The sequence below is a fragment of the Oncorhynchus keta genome, chromosome 26 (genome assembly GCF_023373465.1).
Source record: "Oncorhynchus keta strain PuntledgeMale-10-30-2019 chromosome 26, Oket_V2, whole genome shotgun sequence".
In the NCBI taxonomy this organism is placed as follows: Eukaryota; Metazoa; Chordata; class Actinopteri; order Salmoniformes; family Salmonidae; genus Oncorhynchus; species Oncorhynchus keta.
The window spans coordinates 21808781-21831957 of NC_068446.1; the positions used below are offsets into that span (position 1 = coordinate 21808781).

Sequence of the window (23177 nt, forward strand, 5' to 3'; positions counted from 1 at the left end):
AATTTCTCTCATGGAATAGCCTTAATTTCTCAGAACAAGAATAGACTGACGAGTTTCACAAGTACGTACTTTGTTTCTGGCCATTTTGAGCCTGTAATCCAACCCACAAATGCTGATGCTCCAGATATTCAACTAGTCTAAAGAAGGCCAGTTTTATTGCTTCTTTAATCAGAACTACAGTTTTCAGCTGTGCTAACATAATTGCAAAATGGTTTTCTAATGATCAATTAGCCTTTTAAAATGATACACTTGCATTAGCTAACACAACGTGCCATTGGAACACATGAGTGTTGGTTGCTGATAAATGGGCTTCTGTATGCATATGTACAGTATATCTCAAAAGTGAGTACACCCCTCACATTTTTGTAAATATTTGAGTATATCTTTTCATGTGACAACACTGAAGAAATGACACTTTGCTACAATGTAAAGTAGTGAGTGTACAGCTTGTATAACAGTGTAAATTTGCATTTCCCTCAAAATAACTCAACACACAGCCACTAATGTCTAAACCGCTGGCAACAAAAGTGAGTACACCCCTAAGTGAAAATGTCCAAATTGGGCCCAAAGTGTCAATATTTTGTGTGGCCACCATCATTTTCCAGCAATGCCTTAACCGTCTTGGGCATGGAGTTCACCAGAGCTTCACAGGTTGCCACTGGAGTCCTCTTCCACTCCTCCATGACGACATCACAGAGCTGGTGGATGTTAGAGACCTTGCACTTCTCCACCTTCCGTTTGAGGATGCCCCACAGATGCTCAATAGGGTTTAGGTCTGGAGACATGCTTGGCCAGTCCATCACCTTTACCCTCAGCTTCTTTAGCAAGGCAGTGGTCCTCTTGGAGGTGTGTTTGGGGTCGTTATCATGTTGGAATACCGCCCTGCGGCCCAGTCTCCGAAGGGAGGGGATCATGCTCTGTTTCAGTATGTCACAGTACGTTGGCATTCATGGTTCCCTCAATGAACTGTAGCTCCCCAGTGCCGGCAGCACTCATGCAGCCCCAGACCATGACACTCCCACCACCATGCTTGACTGTAGGCTAGACACACTTGTCTTTGTACTCCTCACCTGGTTGCCGCCACACACGCTTGACACCATCTGAACCAAATAAGTTTATCTTGGTCTCATCAGACCACAGGACATGGTTCCAGTAATCCATGTCCTTAGTCTGCTTGTCTTCAGCAAACTGTTTGCGGGCTTTCTTGTGCCTCATCTTTAGAAGAGGCTTCCTTCTGGGATGACAGCCATGCAGACCAATTTGATGCAGTGTACAGCGTATGGTCTGAGCACTGACAGGCTGACCCCCCACCCCTTCAAACTCTGCAGCAATGCTGGCAGCACTCATACTTCTATTTCCCAAAGACAACCTCTGGATATGACGCTGAGCATGTGCACTCAACTTCTTTGGTCGACCATGGCGAGGCCTGTTCTGAGTGGAACCTGTCCAGTTAAACCGCTGTATGGTCTTGGCCACCGTGCTGCAGCTCAGTTTCAGGGTCTTGGCAATCTTCTTACAGCCCAGGCCATCTTTATGTAGAGCAACAATATTTTTTTTCAGATCCTCAGAGAGTTCTTCGCCATGAGGTGCCATGTTGAACTTCCAGTGACCAGTGAGAGCGATGACACCAAATTTAACACACCTGCTCCCCATTCACACCTGAGACCTTGTAACACTAACGAGTCACATGACACCAGGGAGGGAAAATGGCTAAATGGGCCCAATTTGGACATTTTCACTTGGGGTGTACTCACTTTTGTTGCCAGCGGTTTAGACATTAATGGCTGTGTGTTGAGTTATTTTGAGGGGACAGCCAATTTACACTGTTAAACAAGCTGTACACTCACTACTTTACATTGTAGCAAAGTGTCATTTCTTCAGTGTTGTCACATGAAAAGATATACTCAAATATTTACAAAAATGTGAGTGGTGAACTCACTTTTGTGATATACTGTAGATATTCCATTAACAATCTGCCGTTTCCAGCTACAATAGTCATTTACAACATTAACAATGTCTACACTGTATTTCTGGTCAATTTGATGTTATTTTAATTGACAAAAAAAAATGATTTTCTTTCAAAAACAAGGACATTGCTAAGTGACCCCACACTTTTGAATGGTAGTATATATATATATATATATCCCTCCAGCAGGTGGCAGTTTTTCGTTGAAAGGAGCAAGGAGTTTTTGCATGAAGGTCAGTGAGAGTGTCGAATTTGGTCAACACAAAAAATGAATGGCTTATTTGCTACGTGAGGTTTATTTGATCCAATAGAAGATTCGTAATGCTTAAGTTGTTTCGAGTGTACTGATGTTAATAGGACACGTGACATCCCGGCAACTTTGGAGAAAAAAAGGCTATATCAGAGTTTTCTCGAGATGGTATGCATATTCATACTCTGAGGCCAGCATAGCGTCTCTCTCCATTGAATACAGGTGGATGACGTTAACAACCCTAATCTAATATTCAATATACTATTACAATAATGAGATGTATCGACCAATGCCGTGTCTCGCATTGTTAGGGAGGAGAGACATGTAATCTTGTCAGTATATCCATATTTTTTGCGATGACATAGCAGAGCGTTTTACTGTAATAAAAATGTATGCAATGTTTTCAAACAGCCCCAAAAAGGCAACGTTGCACTGTAAAACCAGTCTACAAAGCGACGAGAACAAATAGACTAAGAACCCCACCAACCTCTCCGCTTGCCAAATGCAAGCAACGTCGGATAGGTTGAATTGCCAGATATAAGTTACCTCTGGTTCGTTCAGCCATCCACATGGGGAAATGATAAAGCAGATGGCTATATCAGCTGACAGGGCCACAAAAATATTTCAACTCATGAAGTGTCACAGTTGCCTGCCGGTATGTGCACCCATTTTTTTATTTTTACGGTTTACAGCACATTTTCTGCAATTCTACACATTTTGCCATAGGGTGAAAGTAAATGGAAAGGGGAGACATGTTTGCAGTTTTTAAAATGATATCTGAGTGGGACTGACTAATCAAATCAATGGGGACCCCCAGCCAGTAATTCGACCATGATAACACGTTTAGATAGCTGGTCGCTAAAATAACTTAACAATCTAAAAAATGTTAGCTGACATTGGCTAATTGCTGATGCACAATAACAATTTGAAATTGCACCTTCAGTATTCTACTATTGTAACTTGCAACAAACAGTACGTTGTATTTTTGTGGTGGCTAGCTAGCTAAAATGGTTAATTTCCTAAATTAGCCATGGATGGAGATAGGGATTTGGACATGTGGTTTTACTTCATTCTCTGTACTGGCCAATGATAACGGCGATTCTGATCCAACCATAAATGCATACATTGTGCCCCTGGCCTGAGGATGGAAGTTCAATATGTAGCTAGATGTAGAAGGCTAATGTTAACTAGCTGGCTAATCGTTGCCCCTGAAAAGGAAGTTAGGCTAGCGAGTAAGCATTTTAGCCAGGTAGTCTAGGACAACAAAAAATAAAAGCGTGTTTTGTATGTATGACAGTCATAGACCGTCTCGGCAACATGAATGAGAGGAGGATGGCATTGGCATTTCTCTACAAGTAGTGTGAGTCAACATGTTTTTTCTACTTACGCGCACACACACAGAAATTAGTACTATGGACAGTCACATGATATTTAACTTGCATGGATTGGACTAAATTGTTTTAGGAACATAGTTGTCACTGTATTAGACTAAGCATAGGTGATTTGATGATGATGAAATATTGAAGTTGAAATGGTGCTGGAATAGTGGAGTCAGCTCCTGGTTTCTTTGTGACTTGTGGTAACTCTTGGGGCTCTACATCAATAGTTGTTTAGTAGTCCGAAAATATCGGAAACATTAACTTGATTGACTATTCTGTAGGTCATGTAACTGTTTGTTACATGCAATATGCTTTGTGGACTCCACTGGACCAATGTTGCTCTCCGGTTTTGTGATGAAACAAAGGTGTGGTTGAATTTATGCTGCCACTGTTTCTTCTTATTGTCTCGGCCTTTAGGCCTATATATCACGGTGGCAAGGCATATGAACTAACAGGTTAAAGAGCAAACAATGCAATTATCACAACACATAGGTTGTAATATGGCCGTTCCCCCCTGGCTTGGCTTCCCCAGTGATTTTACCCAAGCACAGCAACTGGTGTGTTAGCTGTGGAAGTGCCCATGGTGCTGGAGATCAGAGGTGTCCGGTGAGAGAAAGGCAGGTTGAGGTTGCCAGGATCAGAGTAGTACAGAATGTATTGTATGCTGAGGCAGTGAAGAGCGTAGTAGAGGGAGATCGGTACAGGGTGAGGGATCCCGAGAGGATCCCTGTGAGTAGGCAGAGGCCAATGGAGAGTGATAGGAATAATAATGTGATTCAGTATGGTGGGTTGCTTCGCATTCATAGCTATAGTTGTGAACTGTACTACTGAAATGGGACATAAGTCACAGAAAATAGAGGTTGTGGTGGCAGTGGGAGAGAGATACTTGGGATTTTGAAGTTTTACTGTAGAAGAGTTCCAAAGAGTGTTGAGTGGCAGTGTTCTGTCCTCCCAGGCCGTTGGCCTGGTGTAGGATTAAATAGTGGAATGGCGGTAGTGTTTTTTTTTTAATGAGGGCTATTCATTTTTCTCAATTTTGTATGACCAAAGATTTTTTAAACCATCACCACGGAATATGGATTGCACAGTAGGTGGCAGCATACACCTTTCACATTTTTTTGCGGACCGCCATAACTATAGAAGAAGAAGATCATTTATACCAGCGTCGTAGCAAAGACACCGCGACTATATACTGGATATCTAGCAACAAATAGCTACCACCAATTTCTTATGCTATCGCATGTTTGGATGTTAATGACTTATATCGTCAGCTAAGGACAGGTTTAGCTAGCTAGGTTGTTTTTACACATTTCCAATAGGGTATCGAGATGCTAACTAGCTAATGTCATCAAGCCATACATTGTGACCCCCAGACATACAGAAGAATCGGGGCTCACTGAGGCCGGTCAGTCAGCTTGCTAACAGTGTTTCGCTACGGAAGCTAACACAGAATAGCCATCCATCCAAATCGTGGACAATTGATTATTACCGCATTCTGTAGCTAGCTAGCTTGAGAGACAGACAGCTAGCTAGCTAGCTAAAGAAGCACGTCTTTCATTTATTGACAGACCGGCCGGTTGGGCTAACATGGAGACATCGGGGAGAATAGCAACCACGCCAGACGCCCTCGACTTCACAGTGGAAAACGTGGAGAAGGTAAGAATCTTAGTGTATGGACACATTCTCCAATCAAGCATGTAGAATCATACTAATAATCACAATATCAAATGTGTGTGTAGCCTATGTGGGTCTCTAATGTATTTATATGGGGTAACGTTAGCTATGACGGTGGCGAGTCTAGCTACAACATATTGTGTATCATGACGTGAATTAACAGCTACTAGATAGAAAGCTACTTAATAACAGTGGTGCCACAAACGCGTTGTATTTTTGTCCCTGCAGCTGAATATTGCACAATTAGCAAGTCTGCGTTCTGTCCTTACTTGCTATTACCCTGGCTAATCTAAACCAATATGACTGGAGGGCTTAATTGTTGTCTCTCTGTGTAGTTGACTGTAAGGATAATACATCCATCCTCTGTCCTCCTCTAACCCGTCTGTGTGAGACACTACATCATCCAAACCACTCTTGAGTCTTAATAAGGTTGTTGTGATCGAATGTAGGCTAGAAGAGAAGGGTGTTGTGGAGTGTTTTGTGAATATACTGCAGAATATCAAAACAACAGTAGATCTGAAACTGTGGTCTTTGGTTTCGAAGTCTAGAATGGGAATCAGAAGGAGAAGCAAGGCACTCTTCATAGTGTTTGAAATGCCTTTTATTTCTGACATGAGGTGTTTCAGTGTGGTCTTTGTCAGAGAATGAGACATGGGAAACCATCACAATGTTTTAAATCAATGAAATGTAATTTCTCTAATGTCATTTCTAGTAGCCTATGTAGTGTTACACCTTCCAAACGTCTGATACACACACTATCCATTCCTCTTCATCTGTCACTGACTGACAAGTGGTAGGATTCATCATCAGTAGCCTATTTTTGAAAATCTAAAAGCTGTTTTAATGAATGCACAGAGGCTTGTGTGTGTGTGTGGTCCGACTGTATATTCCGCCACAGGGAGCACCCGGTTTTGATAGGCATGATTAACAGTAGCTGGCAGGTCCGACTCGCTTGCTTACAGCTGCACTAGTGTCGGACAGGCTTCCTGTGTAGATTAGGACACAGAGTGGCTGGCAAAAGATAATGGCTTGGATAACGTACCATTAATCCAGGGATGACAAATGTGTTGTACTCAGAATTGTGCTATTATTTTCCTTCCTTCACTCAGTTCTTATTTTTTTGTGTGATTATTTTTGTTCTTTTAAGTGTAGACAGACCTGCTGCTGTGATTTTCACACAATATTATGCCACCAGCCAACTGTCTGTGTCTCTCGTCTGTGTCTCTCGTCTGTGTCTCTCGTCTGTGTCTCTCTCGTCTGTGTCTCTCTCGTCTGTGTCTCTCTCGTCTGTGTCTCTCTCGTCTGTGTCTCTCTCGTCTGTGTCTCTCTCGTCTGTGTCTCTCTCGTCTGTGTCTCTCTCGTCTGTGTCTCTCTCGTCTGTGTCTCTCTCGTCTGTGTCTCTCTTGTCTGTGTCTCTCTTGTCTGTGTCTGTCCTAATGAGAAATATAAAATGTGTGTGTGTTACAGTCCATTACTGGCTAACTGCTGTGCAGTGAAAGTCTCAGCTAATAACTAGTCGGCTGGGCTAAGAGTTGTCAGAGGGGGGCGGAGGGGGAGAGAGAAATATGCAGACTATTCTGATACTGGAGGTCATTATAGCCACCAGCCAACTTTCTCCATCTGTCTTCTAAGGTGTGCATGTGTGCGCAAGGGTGGCGTTAGAGTTGAGAAATCAGCATTTTCAAAAAGCAGACCATAAAAATACACTTTTTGCACAATATGCATGTTTTATGCTGTTAGTGCATTCGGAAAGTATTCAGACCCCTCAACTTTTCCCACATTGTGTTACATTACAGCCTTACTCTAAAATGGATTAAATATATATATATATTTTTTAAATCTTCATCAATGTACACACAATACCCCATACTGACAAAGTGAAACAGGTTTTTAGAAATTGTCAAATGTATTAAAAATAAAAACAGATGCCTTATTTACATAAGTATTCAGACCCTTTGCTATGAGACTTGAAATTGAGCTCACATTTACATTTACATTACATTTAAGTCATTTAGCAGACGCTCTTATCCAGAGCGACTTACAAATTGGTGCATTCACCTTATGACATCCAGTGGAACAGCCACTTTACAATAGTGCATCTAAATCTTTTAAGGGGGTGGGGGGTGAGAAGGATTACTTTATCCTATCCTAGGTATTCCTTAAAGAGGTGGGGTTTCAGGTGTCTCCGGAAGGTGGTGATTGACTCCGCTGTCCTGGCGTCGTGAGGGAGTGTGTTCCACCATTGGGGAGCCAGAGCAGCGAACAGTTTTGACTGGGCTGAGCGGGAACTGTACTTCCTCAGTGGTAGGGAGGCGAGCAGGCCAGAGGTGGATGAACGCAGTGCCCTTGTTTGGGTGTAGGGCCTGATCAGAGCCTGGAGGTACTGAGGTGCCGTTCCCCTCACAGCTCCGTAGGCAAGCACCATGGTCTTGTAGCGGATGCAAGCTTCAACTGGAAGCCAGTGGAGAGAGCGGAGGAGCGGGGTGACGTGAGAGAACTTGGGAAGGTTGAACACCAGACGGGCTGCGGCGTTCTGGATGAGTTGTAGGGGTTTAATGGCACAGGCAGGGAGCCCAGCCAACAGCGAGTTGCAGTAATCCAGACGGGAGATGACAAGTGCCTGGATTAGGACCTGCGCCGCTTCCTGTGTGAGGCAGGGTCGTATTCTGCGGATGTTGTAGAGCATGAACCTACAGGAACGGGCCACCGCTCACGTGCATCCTGTTTCCATTGATCATTCTTGAGATGTTTCTACAACTTGATTGGAATCCACCTGTGTTAAATTCAATAAATTGGACATGATTTTGAAAGGCACACGCCTGTCTATATAAGGTCCCGTAATTGACAGTGCATGTCAGAGCAAAAAACCAAGCAATGAGGTCGAAGGAATTGTCTGTAGAGTTCCGAGACAGGATTGGGTCGATGGACAGGTCTGGGGAAGGCTACCAAAAAATATCTGCAGCATTGAAGTTCCCCAAGAACACAGTGGCCTCCATCATTCTTAAATGGAAGAAGTTTGGAACCACCAAGACTCTTCCTAGAGCTGGGCGCCCAGCCAAACTGAGCAATCGTGGGAGAAGGGCCTTGGTCAGGGAGGTGACCAAGAACCTGATGGTCACTCTGATACATTTACATTTACATTTAAGTCATTTAGCAGACGCTCTTATCCAGAGCGACTTACAAATTGGTGCATTCACCTTATGACATCCAGTGGAACAGCCACTTTACAATAGTGCATCTAAATCTTTTAGGGGGGTGAGAAGGATTACTTTATCCTATCCTAGGTATTCCTTAAAGAGGTGGGGTTTCAGGTGTCTCCGGAAGGTGGTGATTGACTCCGCTGTCCTGGCGTCGTGAGGGAGTGTGTTCCACCATTGGGGAGCCAGAGCAGCGAACAGTTTTGACTGGGCTGAGCGGGAACTGTACTTCCTCAGTGGTAGGGAGGCGAGCAGGCCAGAGGTGGATGAACGCAGTGCCCTTGTTTGGGTGTAGGGCCTGATCAGAGCCTGGAGGTACTGAGGTGCCGTTCCCCTCACAGCTCCGTAGGCAAGCACCATGGTCTTGTAGCGGATGCAAGCTTCAACTGGAAGCCAGTGGAGAGAGCGGAGGAGCGGGGTGACGTGAGAGAACTTGGGAAGGTTGAACACCAGACGGGCTGCGGCGTTCTGGATGAGTTGTAGGGGTTTAATGGCACAGGCAGGGAGCCCAGCCAACAGCGAGTTGCAGTAATCCAGACGGGAGATGACAAGTGCCTGGATTAGGACCTGCGCCGCTTCCTGTGTGAGGCAGGGTCGTACTCTGCGGATGTTGTAGAAGTTGTTGATAGAGTTCCTCTGTGGAGATGGTTGTCCTTCTGGAAGGTTCTCCCATCTCTGCAGCGCTCCACCAATCAGACCTTTATGGTAGAATGGCCAGACGGAAGCCATTCCTCAGTAAAAGACACATGACATCCCGCTTGGAGTTTTCCAAAAGGCACCTAAAGGACTCTGACTATGAGTAACAAGATTCTCAGGTCTGATGAAACCAATATTGAACTATTTGGATTTATCTCGAAGTACTGAGTAAAGGGTCTTGATACTTATGTAAATATGATTCTTCATTTCATTTTTCATTTCTAAAAACTTGTTTTTGCTTTTTCCTTATGCGGCATTGTGTGTAGATTGATGAGGGGAAAACCCAAACACTATTTGGCTAGCAGCCACACAAGTAAATGAGCTTATAATGAAAAGGCAAGGGAGTTTTTGCAAAAGTGATATATGGCCGTCATATTTCAAATGTTTATCATAGAAAGAATGTAGCATTTTCCCAATTTTTTGCTGGAAGTTAATCTTGTTACCAGAGAAGAGAAAAGTACAGGAGAAATGTAGCTACACAGTCAGAGCGCTGTCTGCTGATAAAATGCCCGTTCGTGAATCAGAGTGAAGAAGTGCAACTGAAGCACAAAATTATTCCCATGCCGAGCAGAAATGACAGAGGCATCTTAGATCTGCGTTTACAAAAAGAAGTAAGATATTTGTAATGCGCTCTTATCTTTTTTTTTTCTGCGTGAGAAATGCAGAATTCTGAGCTAACGTGTGTGTCTGAGTCTGACAGGTTTCTGTAATGAATCTCCATGTTGCTGGGTGGCCAGGGATAGGCTTATACTGTATCGGGGTATTTAAACAAAAAATGTAATATTTATAACTACTTTTTAAGTAAATACCTGTCAACTTGTGCTATATGTTAGATGAAAAGATTGTTCTTCATCTTACCTGTCACACACTTTTTCATAATGAAGTTTACCGGTACTCCGGTCACGTGGTGTTTGTTTAAAACTACAACAGAGACCGGAGACTTGAGTCACTCACTGTTGTGCAGCACATACCATGTGATCTAGTTACAGTATGGAATTCACAGCTACATGTTTGCCAGCTAGATATCTTAAAACTATTACATTAACGGTCTGAAGTGTGTTATTTTTATTTAACCTTTATTTAACTAGGCAAGTCAGTTGAAAACATTCTTATTTATAATGATGGCCTACTCCGGCCAAACCCAGGCGACGCTGGGCCAATTGTGTGCCGCCCTATGGGACTCTCAATCACAGCCAGATGTGATGCAGCCTGGTTTCAAACCAGGGACTGCAGTGACGCTTCTTGCACTGAAATGCTGTGCATTATACCGCTGTGCCACTCGGCTAAATGCTCTGCTGTTGTGCATTTGGTTTGCTTATTTAGTAGCTAGTTAGCTATCTAGCTTAGGGCTGGGGGGTATACCGTATTTTCTGATATACCGGTATTGATGCACTGACCAGATTGGGTTTTTACTTTACCTTCTTTAACAGTATTTTAATGTTTGGTTAGTTAAATGTAATACACTGTGTCTAACATCCATTTTTATAGTTTACTTTGCTACTTGAGTCATCGCGCGCTCTCTCTCTCATGCCGCTTTCCACACAGACCTAGCCCCGCCCCTGTCTCTTAAGGAGCGCATTTGTTGTTCCCCGACCACGAGACACTTGCGTTCCGTCTGCATGGTCAATACAGCACATGCAACAATGTTGATGACAATGATCCTGTCTTCACTTTGCTTCTTAATATAAATCCACTAGCGTTCTGTAATTCCACTGTTAGTTTGTTTCTTACATCTGCAAAACGCTAGTCTTTTCTTTACAAGTTGGTCCTAAATCTTGTTATCGCTGGCTAGCTAATTAGCTATACAGGCAGCTTATACCAGTGATGGTGTAGCGCTAAATCTGCATGTGTGTGCAACAGTATCTTCTAAATCAAAGAGGAATATGCTAATTGTGAATATGTTAGCTACATGAAGTAGCTAAGAGAGAACATTTAATGTAGCCAAAGATTATAGTGTCCCACAGGAAACAACACTTTGGTTCCAACCCTGTTACAATAACTCCTCCCTGGCATTTTCATCCATTGTCATGTCAAACAACACTGTATTCAAAGTGCCCACTATTATATTCGAACTATGAATTAGAATAATCATTCTATTTCTATTATTCCATGTGTTTTGAGCTAAATCGGAAGTCAAATCGAAATTATAACAACGGTGCCCCATTTCAGGAAACTAGGCGTATGTCGCAGGTCACGATCTCACAGGATAGCCGTTTGAATGTAAAAAATGTTTTTATCAAAGCGTGTTTTTTGGGGAGAAATGCTTTCTCGAAAATTTGAACTTTCACGTGCCTTTAATAACAAACTTGTATGCCATCTGTAAATACGAATACAATTGTTAAATTACGAGCCTAGTTAGGTTAGCCACAGAAAAATACAGCAACCTTCCCGCTAGCCACGGTTGCCATATAGCATGCTTCTGTCTATTTGAGCTGGTCAGTATGTCTAGGTAATCCTGTCTAACGTAGCTTTTTTAAAGATACTGTGTATTAAAACTGCATAAGTGATGCTCTCCACTTTCTGGAGGACTGAGTTTTGAACTCATCAGTGGAATTCGAGTATGATAGCTTCAGGATTACATCTTCAAACTATGGGCAACCATGAATGATGTTTTGGGTAAGATAGTCAGGCTAGCTACATTATCAGATATGACATGTTTCTATTGTTGACAAAGAACCATTTACTTGGCTAACTATAGCTTAATGTTAGTTAGATAACATTGAACCTAGTTGGTTAGCTACCTGCAGATTTATGCAGGGTAGTAACGTTGTGATTATGGTTCATTGTTTATCTAGCTAGCTACATGTCTTAACAAAAGAGTCTACTATAGAACCATTTCGGGTGCATTCGGAAATTTGTCTGGCCGTCTCCTCCGATTTCAGAGCACTCTCATTTGAGTGTGCCAGAGAGCTCAGAATAAATGATGAATTTATGAACTCTCAACACCTGTTGAATATGGCTGGTCGGCCAGGGCGTCCGCTGTGCGCTCTGAATGCAAAACGCTCTGAATTTACGAACAGACAATCTGACAGCACAGTTGCAATCACCAACACTCTGGATAACATAACAGCCTAACCAGCTCTGCTAGGACGAGTAGTAATCAGTGAGCTGTTCTCTCTCACTTAGATGTCTGGAATAGAGGTTGACTGATTATGATTTTTCAACGCTGATACCAATTATTGCAGGACCAAAAAAGCCGATACCGATTAATCGGCCGTTAAAACAATTTTTTATTTTTTTATTTGTAATAATGACAATTACAATAATGCTGAATGAACGCTTATTTTAACCTAAAATAATACATCAATAAAATAAATAATGAAACATGTTCAATTTGGTTTAAATAATGCAAAAACGAAGTGTTGGAGAAGAAAGGAAAAGTGCAGTATGTGCCATGTAAGAAAGCTAACGTTTAAGTTTCTTGCTCCGAACATGAGAACATATGAAAGCTGGTGGTTCCTTTTAACATGAGACTTCAATATTCCAAGGTAAGAGGTTTTAGGTTGTAGTTAATATAGTATTTATAGGACTATTCCTCTCTATACCATTTGTATTTCATATACCTTTGACTATTGGATATTCTTATAGGCACTATAGTATTGCCAGTGTAACAGTATAGCTTCCGTCCCCATCCTTGCCCCTACCTGGGCTCGAACCAGAAACACATAGACAACAGTCACACTCGAAGCATCGTTACCCATCGCTCCACAAAAGCCGCGGCCCTTGCATCGCAAGGGGAATAACTACTCCAAATCTAAAAGTGAGTGACGTTTGAAACGATATTAGCGCACACCCAGCTAACTAGCTAGCCATTTCACATTGGTTACACCAGCCATTAGGCTGATAGGCTTGAAGTCATAAACAGCGCTGTGCTTGCGAAGAGCTGCTGGCAAAATGCACGAAAGTGCTGTTTGAATGAATGATTATGGACCTGCTGCTGCTCAGTCAGACTGCTCTATCAAATCAGACTTAATTGTAACATAATAACACACAGAAATACGAAGCCTTTGGTCATTAATATGGTCGAATCCGGAAACTATAATTTCGAAAACAAGACGTTTATTATTTCAATGGAGTACGGAACCGTTCGGTATTTTATCTAACGGGTGGCATCCCCAAGTCTAAATATTCTTGTTACATTGCACAACCTTCAATGTTATGTCATAATTACGTAAAATTCTGGCAAATTAGTTCGCATTGAGCCAGGCAGCCCAAACTGTTGCATATACCCTGACTCTGCGTGCAATGAACGCAAGAGAAATGACACAATTTCACCTGGTTAATATTGCCGGCTAAACTGGATTAGTAGTTATAACTAGTGATTATGATTGATTTTTTTTTATAAGATACGTTTAATGCTAGCTAGCAATTTACCTTGGCTTCTACTGCATTTGCGTAACAGGCAGGCTCCTCGTGGAGTGCAAAGGTTAGAACGTTGGACTAGTTAACTGTATGGTTGCAAGATTGGATCCCCTGAGCAGACCAGATGAAAATCTGCCGTTTTGCCCCTGAACAAGGCAGTTAACCCATCGTCCCTAGGCCGTCATTGAAAATAAGAATGTGTTCTTATCTGACTTGCCTAGTTAAATAAAGGTATAACATTTTTTTTTTTTAATTGCAAATTGGTGCCCCAAAATTCCGATTTCCGATTGTTATGAAAACTTGAAATCGGCCCTAATTAATGGGCCATTCCGATTAATCGGTCGACCTCTAGTCTGGAAGTAGCTAGCAAGTTAGCTTGGGTGCTTGACTGCTGTTAGTACATTTCGGGTCAACCTTTAAAGAGATGGCATGGCTGTGGCTTAAGAGGTTGTGAACTATGCTAAATGGGTGGAGACAAAGGTCTCTCCAATATTAGTACCAAAACTTTCATAGGCCATTTTCTCAAAAGTGAGTTTACAAGTTTATCAACATTCTAAGCAAAATTACTTTCCCATTGTTCCTCAACTGTAGTAGTGTATAATATTCAATTTTGTGTCTCTGAGCCTCTTTTATCCAATGTAAAAAAATATAAAATAAAACTTCTAATTTTGCTACATAAGACCGATTTTGAGCCGGTCGGTCACATTGGGTTAAAAGAAATGACTAGATTGGTGTCCTATATCGTGCAGTCCTATGTGGAAATGATCTCAAATGAGTGCAGAAATTGCTGGAATTTTTAGACTTTTTTTTAATGCTGTTTTAATTCAACTTCAATCAGAATGGAGAAAGACCCATTGAAATCACTTACAATGTATGTCTTGCCACCCTAGGGTCACGCACTACTCATAAAGCAAATGTAGAACTTATTTTTATTCCTTGATATGTAGTCCATATCGCTCAGCCCTAATCTAGCTAAGTGCTTAGATTCTTGCAAAATCAAGCTTTGCTTGGTAACAGGAGAGAATCCCCTTCTGGATCAAGAGCCTTGCTGTGTAATTGTTGTCTGTGCAGGAAACTGTGAGCAGCATTTTGAGTTACTTGTAACTATGAGTTGGGATGTCTGTCCTGCAAATACTGTAGTTTCAGTGACAGACCTAACTTTTATTTGTTAGAATTGCTAACCTTTGGATCTCAGATCCTCAGTGGGGATGGAAAATAGCACTCCTTATGTTCTATGCCGGTATTACCGAATGTTTCAAGGTCAGTATGAAGGTATGACATTCTGAATACCGCCCAAGCTTAGCCAGTGACCAGCACCAGAGGAGAGGGGGGATGTTGGAGGGGAGATGGGGTTGGGTGAGACAGAGAAAAAAAGCTGTTGCTGCATAGAAGCAGAGATGACGTGATGAGCTGGAGGATAGGGGGGTTATAGTGTCTGACACTGACGGTAAAGCAGGGAGGATGGGAAGTGAGGGAGGGAGAGGAATAAAGGTGTTTTTAAATAGATGCTGGTGGCCCCTTATCATTAGTTTTGTCTGTTTCACACTATTTTAAAGCTAGTGTCAATAATTGTGTTGTAGCTTCCTCTATTGGTCTCCTCGTCTCCTCACCATCCTCTCATTGTCTCCTTTCCTTTATCTGCTCTGAATAGGGATAAATAGAAAGGTGAAAGCGAAGTCGTTGTCCGGAGGGAGAGCTGTTCAGGTATATACCTTGTCCCCCAGTACGTAACTATTAGCCGAGTTCAACGCACATGCAAACATCTCTTTAGTGTCCTAAAGCTAAATTGTGCTACCCATAAGTGGTTAAGCAGCGTCCGTGTCATGGAGAGGTTGGTCCCTGGCTCTATCTTGGTACCAGCAGTACAATAGCCTTTTTCCTAACTGTATGTTCCTAGCACATCCCTTTGTCCTCCTGTACATCTGGGCATATATATATATTTTTATATATAAAAGCACTCCAGCCGGCGACAGGCGAGGAGGGTGGTGGAATGTGGTTGGTTGCAATCTAATTTCTTTACGTGGTGGAGGGAGAGACCATGATGCTTGTGAATTTTCAGTTCTGGCTGGGTCACTCAAGGACATTCAGAGACTTGACCAGAAGCCACTCCTGTGTTGTGAATCTTCGCCCCCCCAGTCAGGTCCTGAGCGCTCTGAAGCAGGTTTTCATCAAGGATCTCTCTGTACTTTGTTCCGTTCATCCTTCCTGACTAGTCTCCCAGTCCCTGCCGCTGAAAAACATCCCCACAGCATGATGCTGCCACCACCATGCTTCACCGTAGGGATGGTATTGGTCAGGTAATGAGCGGTGCCTGGTTTCCTCTAGACGTGATGCTTGGCATTAAGGCCAAAGAGTTACATTTTGGTTTAATCAGACCAGAGAATCTTGCTTCTCATGGTCTGTGAGTCCTTTAGGTGCTTTTTTGGCAAACTCCAAGTGGGCTGTTATGTGCCGTTTTTACTGATGAGTGGCATCTGTCTGGCCACTCTACCATAAAGGTCTGATTGGTGGAGTTCTGCAGAGATCGGAGGACCTTTCAGAATCACAACCATCTCCACAGAGGAGCTCTGTCAGAGTGACCATCGGGTTCTTGGTCACCTCTCTGACCAAGGCCCTTCTCCCCCGAATTGCTCTGTTTGACTGGGCGGCCAGCTCTAGGAAGAGTCTTGGTGGTTCCAAAGTTCTTCCATTTAAGAATGATGGAGTCCACTGTGTTCTTGGGGACCTTCAATGCTGCATACATTTTTTGGTAGCCTTCCCCAGACCTATGCCTCGACACAATCCTGTCTCGGAGCTCTACAGAGAATTCCTTCGACCTCATGGCTTGGCTTTTGCTCTGACATGCTCTGTCAACTGTGGGACCTTATACAGACAGGTGTGTGCCTTTCCAAATCATGTCCAATCAATTGACTTTACCACAGGTGGACTCCTATCACGGTGTAGGAACATCTCAAGGATGATTAATGGAAACAGGATGCACATGAGCTCAATTTTGAGTCTCATAGCAAGGGGTCTGAAAATGTATGTAAACAAGGTAATTCTGTTATTTTTAATACATTTGCTAAAATGTCTTAACCTGTTTTTGCTTTGTCATTATGGGGTATTGTGTGTAGATTGAGGAAATAATTGCATTTAATCCATTTTAGAAATAAGGCTGTAACGTAACTACATATGTAGGAAGTGAGGTGTTCTGAATACTTTCCGATTGCATTGTAGGTATTGAAGTATAGGCCTAAATAAGTTATGGTATTAAAACTAAATAGCATGCACTCCTAGGCCTACAGGTTGATGGTGGTTATACAAGGCTGCTATAGTATGCCTACAAATGATAATGACATTACTTATTATAATAATGAGGATCATAATAATAGTAATAATAATAACAATAGAGAGAGCTAGAAAAAGAAGGGTTATTGTTTGGAAAACTGTAAATAATCTCTAAATAATACCAAATGAAGTGTAAAGCCTTTATTACAACTGCCGAGTTTGTGAAATGTTTTCTCCGACATGTGGTTGCGTGAGGCTTGACGCTCATGGAATCAGTAGGTTTATTAAACAGTCAAACGGGCAACAGGAGCTTTCTAATTTCTGTAGATGTATTTGAGGGTTTATAAAGCCATGTACATTTAACAGTTAAGCTATTGATTATAGACCTAATTAAGTTGGTTTCCTCTCTCCTCATTTTTCTTAGACAATTAAGGCAAGGGCTGTTTTCATTTTCTAAATCTGCTGCTGCCTCCGTCGATTTGTTCTCAACACCAATATGCTGGTTAACGTTGCTATTATGCACATGGTCTAGGAAAAGGCATCAATTCAACAGCGCACTGATGTGTTTCAGGACAGCGACCGCTATCCAACAAGCGAGAAAGAGTATCTGTTATATAATATTGTTTTTATTGGTGTTGCACTATTGTTCCTACATAATATAACTATATACAATTTCATGTCTTAGATGGATGGACTGTGCCACCCCCACAGCCTCCACAATGGATTAGTCCATTCTGACAGACAAGTTTTAGACAGTTGTCTTGTACACCTTAATTATTATTATTGTGTTTTGCTGCTGCTCAACTAAATAAATCTCGGTCAACCAACAGCCTATTGACCAAACAAGTCTACTAAATGAGGTCAGCCTTAATATAATTTCATCCCTGGCATAAGTGCACAGGCCAGTAGGCTTTGAAAGTTAACTGTCACGCAGCATTTCCCGAGAGGAAAGACAGCTTCACGACAGGCAGGGATGCACCTTTACAGAAAACGTCTCTACCTCAAATGGTTAAAAAAAAATCAGAACTATACAAGCTACCTTTTTTCTTCCTGTGGATTTGATATAATTTCACAAACCATGTCGCTGGCCGTTTTTAAACGAATCCCCGGCCGATAATTATGGTTTGATAACAAACTAGGTTGTTCAGTCATGTTACCTATCTAGCTAACAATCTAGTAACTTGACAGTAGGACTAGGGAAATTTGATTGGCACTGGAAGAAAGGAAATGTGCCTGCTGATATTATTTTAAAGGTAGGATTCATATAGGCCTAATGTAAGCCTAAACTATATCAAAAATCTATCTCTTTCTGGTTCTTCTTACGTTCTGTTTGCTGCCTCATGTTTTAAACGTTGAGCAAGTGTGTGTGTTTGTGATAGAGGGAGACCGTGGGAGAGTGGTGTTTGTGTGTGTTAGAACTGAAGAGTAAAGGTTTTATACTGTTTTCCCCATTCCTCCTATTCGTTCCAAATCACAGGTAGGCCTTTGCAAATATGAGCAAATATGCCATACTATGTATTATTCTATTATAGTGAACAGTGTGAAGGTAAATTCAATGTGTTGAGTCGAAATGTGAAAATCAGTGACAGTTTTTTTGTGTAGAACATGCGTTTTAGAAAATGTGAAAAAGTGTCGAGGGGGAAGGGGCAAACAGGATGCTAGGCCACTCCCCCGTGGTATCGCAATACCTGGCCTGGTATCGTATCGTTAGTAAAATGTTGGTATCTTGACAACCCTATATGTAACTGTATTGACCCCCCCCAAAATTGAGTTCTTCAGCAAAACAATGTTGAATCCTTGGGATCTGGATATTTTTTCTCAGTGGTGTAAAGAAAAATACTTGAAAGTACTACTTGGTTTGTTTTTTGGGGTACCTGTACTTTTTATATTTTTGACTACTTTTACTCCACTCCATTTCTAAAGACCATAATGCACTTTTTCCTCCTTACATTTTCCCTAACACCCAAAAGTACTCGTTACTTTTTGAATGCTAATTAGGACAGGAAAATGGTCTAATTCACACAATTATCAAGAGAACATCCCTTGTCATCCCTACTGCCTCTGATCTGGCAGACTCACTAAACATTTGTAAATGTCTGAGTGTTGAACTGTGCCCCTGGCTATCCGTAAATAAATACATTTAAAAAACAAACAAAAATGAATACATTTAAAAAACAAACAAAAATGGTCTGGTTTGCTTAATATACAGTGCCTTGCGAAAGTATTTGGCCCCCTTGAACATTTTGCCACCTTTTGCCACATTTCAGGCTTCAAACATAAAGATATAAAACTGTATTTTTTTGTGAAGAATCAACAAGTGGGACACAATCATGAAGTGGAACGACATTTATTGGATATTTCAACCTTTTTTTAACAAATCAAAAACTGAAAAATTGGGCGTGCAAAATGATTCAGCCCCTTTACTTTCAGTGCAGCAAACTCTCTCCAGAAGTTCAGTGAGGATCTCTGAATGATCCAATGTTGACCTAAATGACTAATGATGATAAATCCAATCCACCTGTGTGTAATCAAGTCTCCGTATAAATGCACCTGCACTGTGATAGTCTCAGAGGTCCGTTAAAAGCGCAGAGAGCATCATGAAGAACAAGGAACACACCAGGCAGGTCCGAGATACTGTTGTGAAGAAGTTTAAAGACTGATTTGGATACAAAAAGATTTCCCAAGCTTTAAACATCCCCAAGAGCACTGTGCAAGCGATAATATTGAAATGGAAGGAGTATCAGACCACTGCAAATCTATCAAGACCTGGCCGTCCCTCTAAACTTTCAGCTCATACAAGGAGAAGACTGATCAGAGATGCAGCCAAGAGGCCCATGATCACTCTGGATGAACTGCAGAGATCTACAGCTGAGGTGGGAGACTCTGTCCATAGGACAACAATCAGTCGTATATTGCACAAATCTGGCCTTTATGGAAGAGTGGCAAGAAGATATCCATAAAAAGTGTTGTTTAAAGTTTGCCACAAGCCACCTGGGAGACACACCAAACATGTGGAAGAAGGTGCTCTGGTCAGATGAAACCAAAATTGAACTTTTTGGCAACAATGCAAAACGTTATGTTTGGCGTAAAAGCAACACAGCTCATCACCCTGAACACACCATCCCCACTGTCAAACATGGTGGTGGCAGCATCATGGTTTGGGCCTGCTTTTCTTCAGCAGGGACAGGGAAGATGGTTAAAATTGATGGGAAGATGGATGGAGCCAAATACAGGACCATTCTGGAAGAAAACCTGATGGAGTCTGCAAAAGACCTGAAACTGGGACGGAGATTTGTCTTCCAAGACAATGATCCAAAACATAAAGCAAAATCTACAATGGAATGGTTAAAAAATAAAAATATCCAGGTGTTAGAATGGCCAAGTCAAAGTCCAGACCTGAATCCAATCGAGAATCTGTGGAAAGAACTGAAAACAGCTGTTCACAAATGCTCTCCATCCAACCTCACTGAGCTCGAGCTGTTTTGCAAGGAGGGATGGGAAAAAAATTCAGTCTCTCGATGTGCAAAACTGATAGACATACCCCAAGCGACTTACAGCTGTAATCGCAGCAAAAGGTGGCGCTACAAAATATTAACTTAAGGGGGCTGAATAATTTTGCACGCCCAATTTTTCAGTTTTTGATTTGTTAAAAAAGTTTGAAATATCCAATAAATGTCGTTCCACTTCATGATTGTGTCCCACTTGTTGTTGATTCTTTACAAAAAAATACAGTTTTATATCTTTATGTTTGAAGCCTGAAATGTGGCAAAAGGTCGCAAAGTTCAAGGGGGCCGAATACTTTCGCAAGGCACTGTATATAAGACATTTTAAATACTTTTGATACTTAACATTTAAAACCATATACTTTTAGGCTTTCACTCAAGTAGGATTTTAGTAGGTGACTTAACATAAATGACTTAGGTCAAATCTTTACTTTTACTCAAGTATGAAAATTGGGTACTTTTTCCACTACTGCTTTTTCTATTTGGTTGGCTGCTCTATGTACTTGTGGGAAACACTGGAGAGACTCGAGGCTATTTCAGACATGACTGATATGAGAGGTAGAGCACTTCCAGTTGACAGAATAAGGCATGGCGTCAGTTCTCTTTTCCTTATCGATTGTTTCTTATTTTAGTGCCCGGGGCTAGTACGTTATCTCATATCTGATGTCATCAATCTTCTCGATGGCAACCACATGATGATCATTCAGTGTGTGTGTGTGTGTGTGTGTGTGTGTGTGTGATGACAGGTTGTTTTATTGTTGCTGACGAGAGTGTGAACTGTCGTTGTTTTCTGTCTAAATTGGTAACATGGGATTAGTATTTGTTTTTTATATCTCTGCGCAGACAGTCAACAACCACCCACACCCCTACAAACGACCCTACACACACATGCGCGTGCACACACACACACTGTCCCCGCTTCATTCATCAAATCTCGTACTTCCTCTGCTTGTGATTTAATCTACATTTCACATCATGAATATTAATATGAACAGTTATGCTATAAGAGGACATGGATCTAATCAATAATGATGTTCAGTTAGTATCCTGTCAGCTATCTGGTACCCTCACAGTACCAGAGTTAGGAGCAGATTTACTATGTGGCCGGTTACACCTGCGCAATATTTGCATACTGCTCCCCAGAGGGAGTACCCAATGCAAGGCAAACTACTAGGACCACCTATCTTCTCCTTTTCTACACCTCAGGCTGGATGTCATCCCGATATGGGGAGTATCACCGCCCTGTCAGCACTCTTTGACTGACTGGCCAGTGCTTCACCAGGGCCTCTTACCAGGGAAGGATCCCCTGCCTGTGGAAAATGGGACAGGACTGACACTTCTAGAGGACCTTGCAGATGCTACAGTCTCTGATCCCACAATGGAATCACATCTAGGGCTATTGCGGTGACCACATTAATGCCAAAACAGCAGTCATGAGTCATGACAGCAGTAAAAGTCCATGTGACAGTTGAGTCATGGTAATCTCCTTTTATGTAGTCTGGACATGAGTCAGTAGTACCCAACTATCGAGCAACCATCAGGTCTCTCATGGCCTGGTGCTCAGCGCTCTTTTGTCCCTCTAACGCAGGCCTGGGCAAAGGCTGGCCTGGGAGCCGTATGTGGCCCGTGACCTAATTCAATATGGCCCGCGGAATCAGGCTCAGCTCAGATCACATAGAATTTGCCATAGTAAAGTTATGAAAAATGTATTTGTTATTCAAATGAAAAGCCCAATGAATACTCGCCTTTGTGTAATAATTTAACTCCCACCGCTTGTGGAAGATTTATTTTGAAGGCATTTATAAATAGCAACTGCAAGAGGACAGGCCGTGACTGACAGGCTGACACACACACACACACACACGTCAGTGACAAATGGTAGCTAGCTAGAAATTGCGCAATTTCTCAAATATTTACAAGAAAAGGAAACTAGACTGATTTGTAGGGTGTTCCAGCAAGATGTATCGCCAGGTGTATGGTGTTTCCTCCGACACATTGTTGTGGCTGGCTTCCGGGTTAAGCGGGCATTGTGTCAAGAAGCAATGCGGCTTGGTTGGGTTGTGTTTCGGAGGACGCACAGCTCTCAACCTTAGCCTCTCCCGAGGCCATACGGGAGTTGCAGCGATGAGACGACTCTAACTAGTAATTGGATACCACAAAATAATTTTTCTGCATTGCATTATTCATCAGGAAGTGTTCTGAAAATGAGCCATGTTGTGGATACAGTCACTAAAGTGGTAAACTTCTTCATAAGAGCAAAATCTTTTAACCACCGGCAGTTTGTCTCACTGTTAGAAGAGACATTCAGATCATGCAGCTCTCCCCTACCACACAAACGTGAGATGGCTGAGTTTGGGGAAGGTGCTTAAAAGGGCGTGAGACCTGAAATCGGAGATGGCTGAGTTTTTGCAAATCAAAGGAAAATATGTGGATTTCCCTCAACTGCAACCTAAAGAATGGTTGTCTGATTTTGCCTTCACCGTGGACATCATGGCCCTCATGATTGAACTGAATTACCAACTGCAAGGGAAGGGCCTTTTTGCACATCAGATGTACAGCCTTGTCAAAGCCTTCAAGGGAAAATTACTCCATGACTTGCCAAGTAGAAGCCAACAATCTCCCCCACCTTCCGACACTACTAGTCTGTTCCCTATCAGATGACCAATGGGAGAAGTATACATCACTGCTGCATGCTTTGAACGGTGAGTTTTCTCGTCGGTTTGAGTATTTTAAAGTGATGGGAAATGACACTTTCACCTTCAATGTGGATAACGCTCCCACTGACCTGCAACTTGAGCTTATCGATCTTCAGTCTGATGCAGTGATTTGAGAACTATTCAAAACAATGTCACTGAGGTTCTATGCATCTCTCGATGAACAAAA

General features: G+C 42.1%; 1 protein-coding gene across 7 annotated transcripts in view; it reads left to right on the forward strand.

Annotated features, from left to right (window-relative positions):
* Nucleotides 1–2178: 2178 nt before the first annotated feature.
* The window catches only part of LOC118359092 (importin-13-like), a 56141-nt gene continuing 35142 nt past the window's right edge, over nt 2179–23177 (forward strand). Inside the window, exons 1-2 of one of the 7 annotated variants that reach the window (XM_035737328.2) lie at nt 2179–2199; nt 5164–5251. In XM_035737328.2, coding sequence (XP_035593221.1) covers nt 5183–5251 — 69 coding nt within the window. In that variant the 5' untranslated portion in view covers nt 2179–2199; nt 5164–5182. Of the gene's footprint in view, nt 2200–2362; nt 2385–2567; nt 2872–3361; nt 3577–5163; nt 5252–23177 lie in introns of those variants that run through there. The other 6 variants (XM_035737326.2, XM_035737327.2, XM_035737330.2 and 3 more) reach the window with 6 other exon arrangements.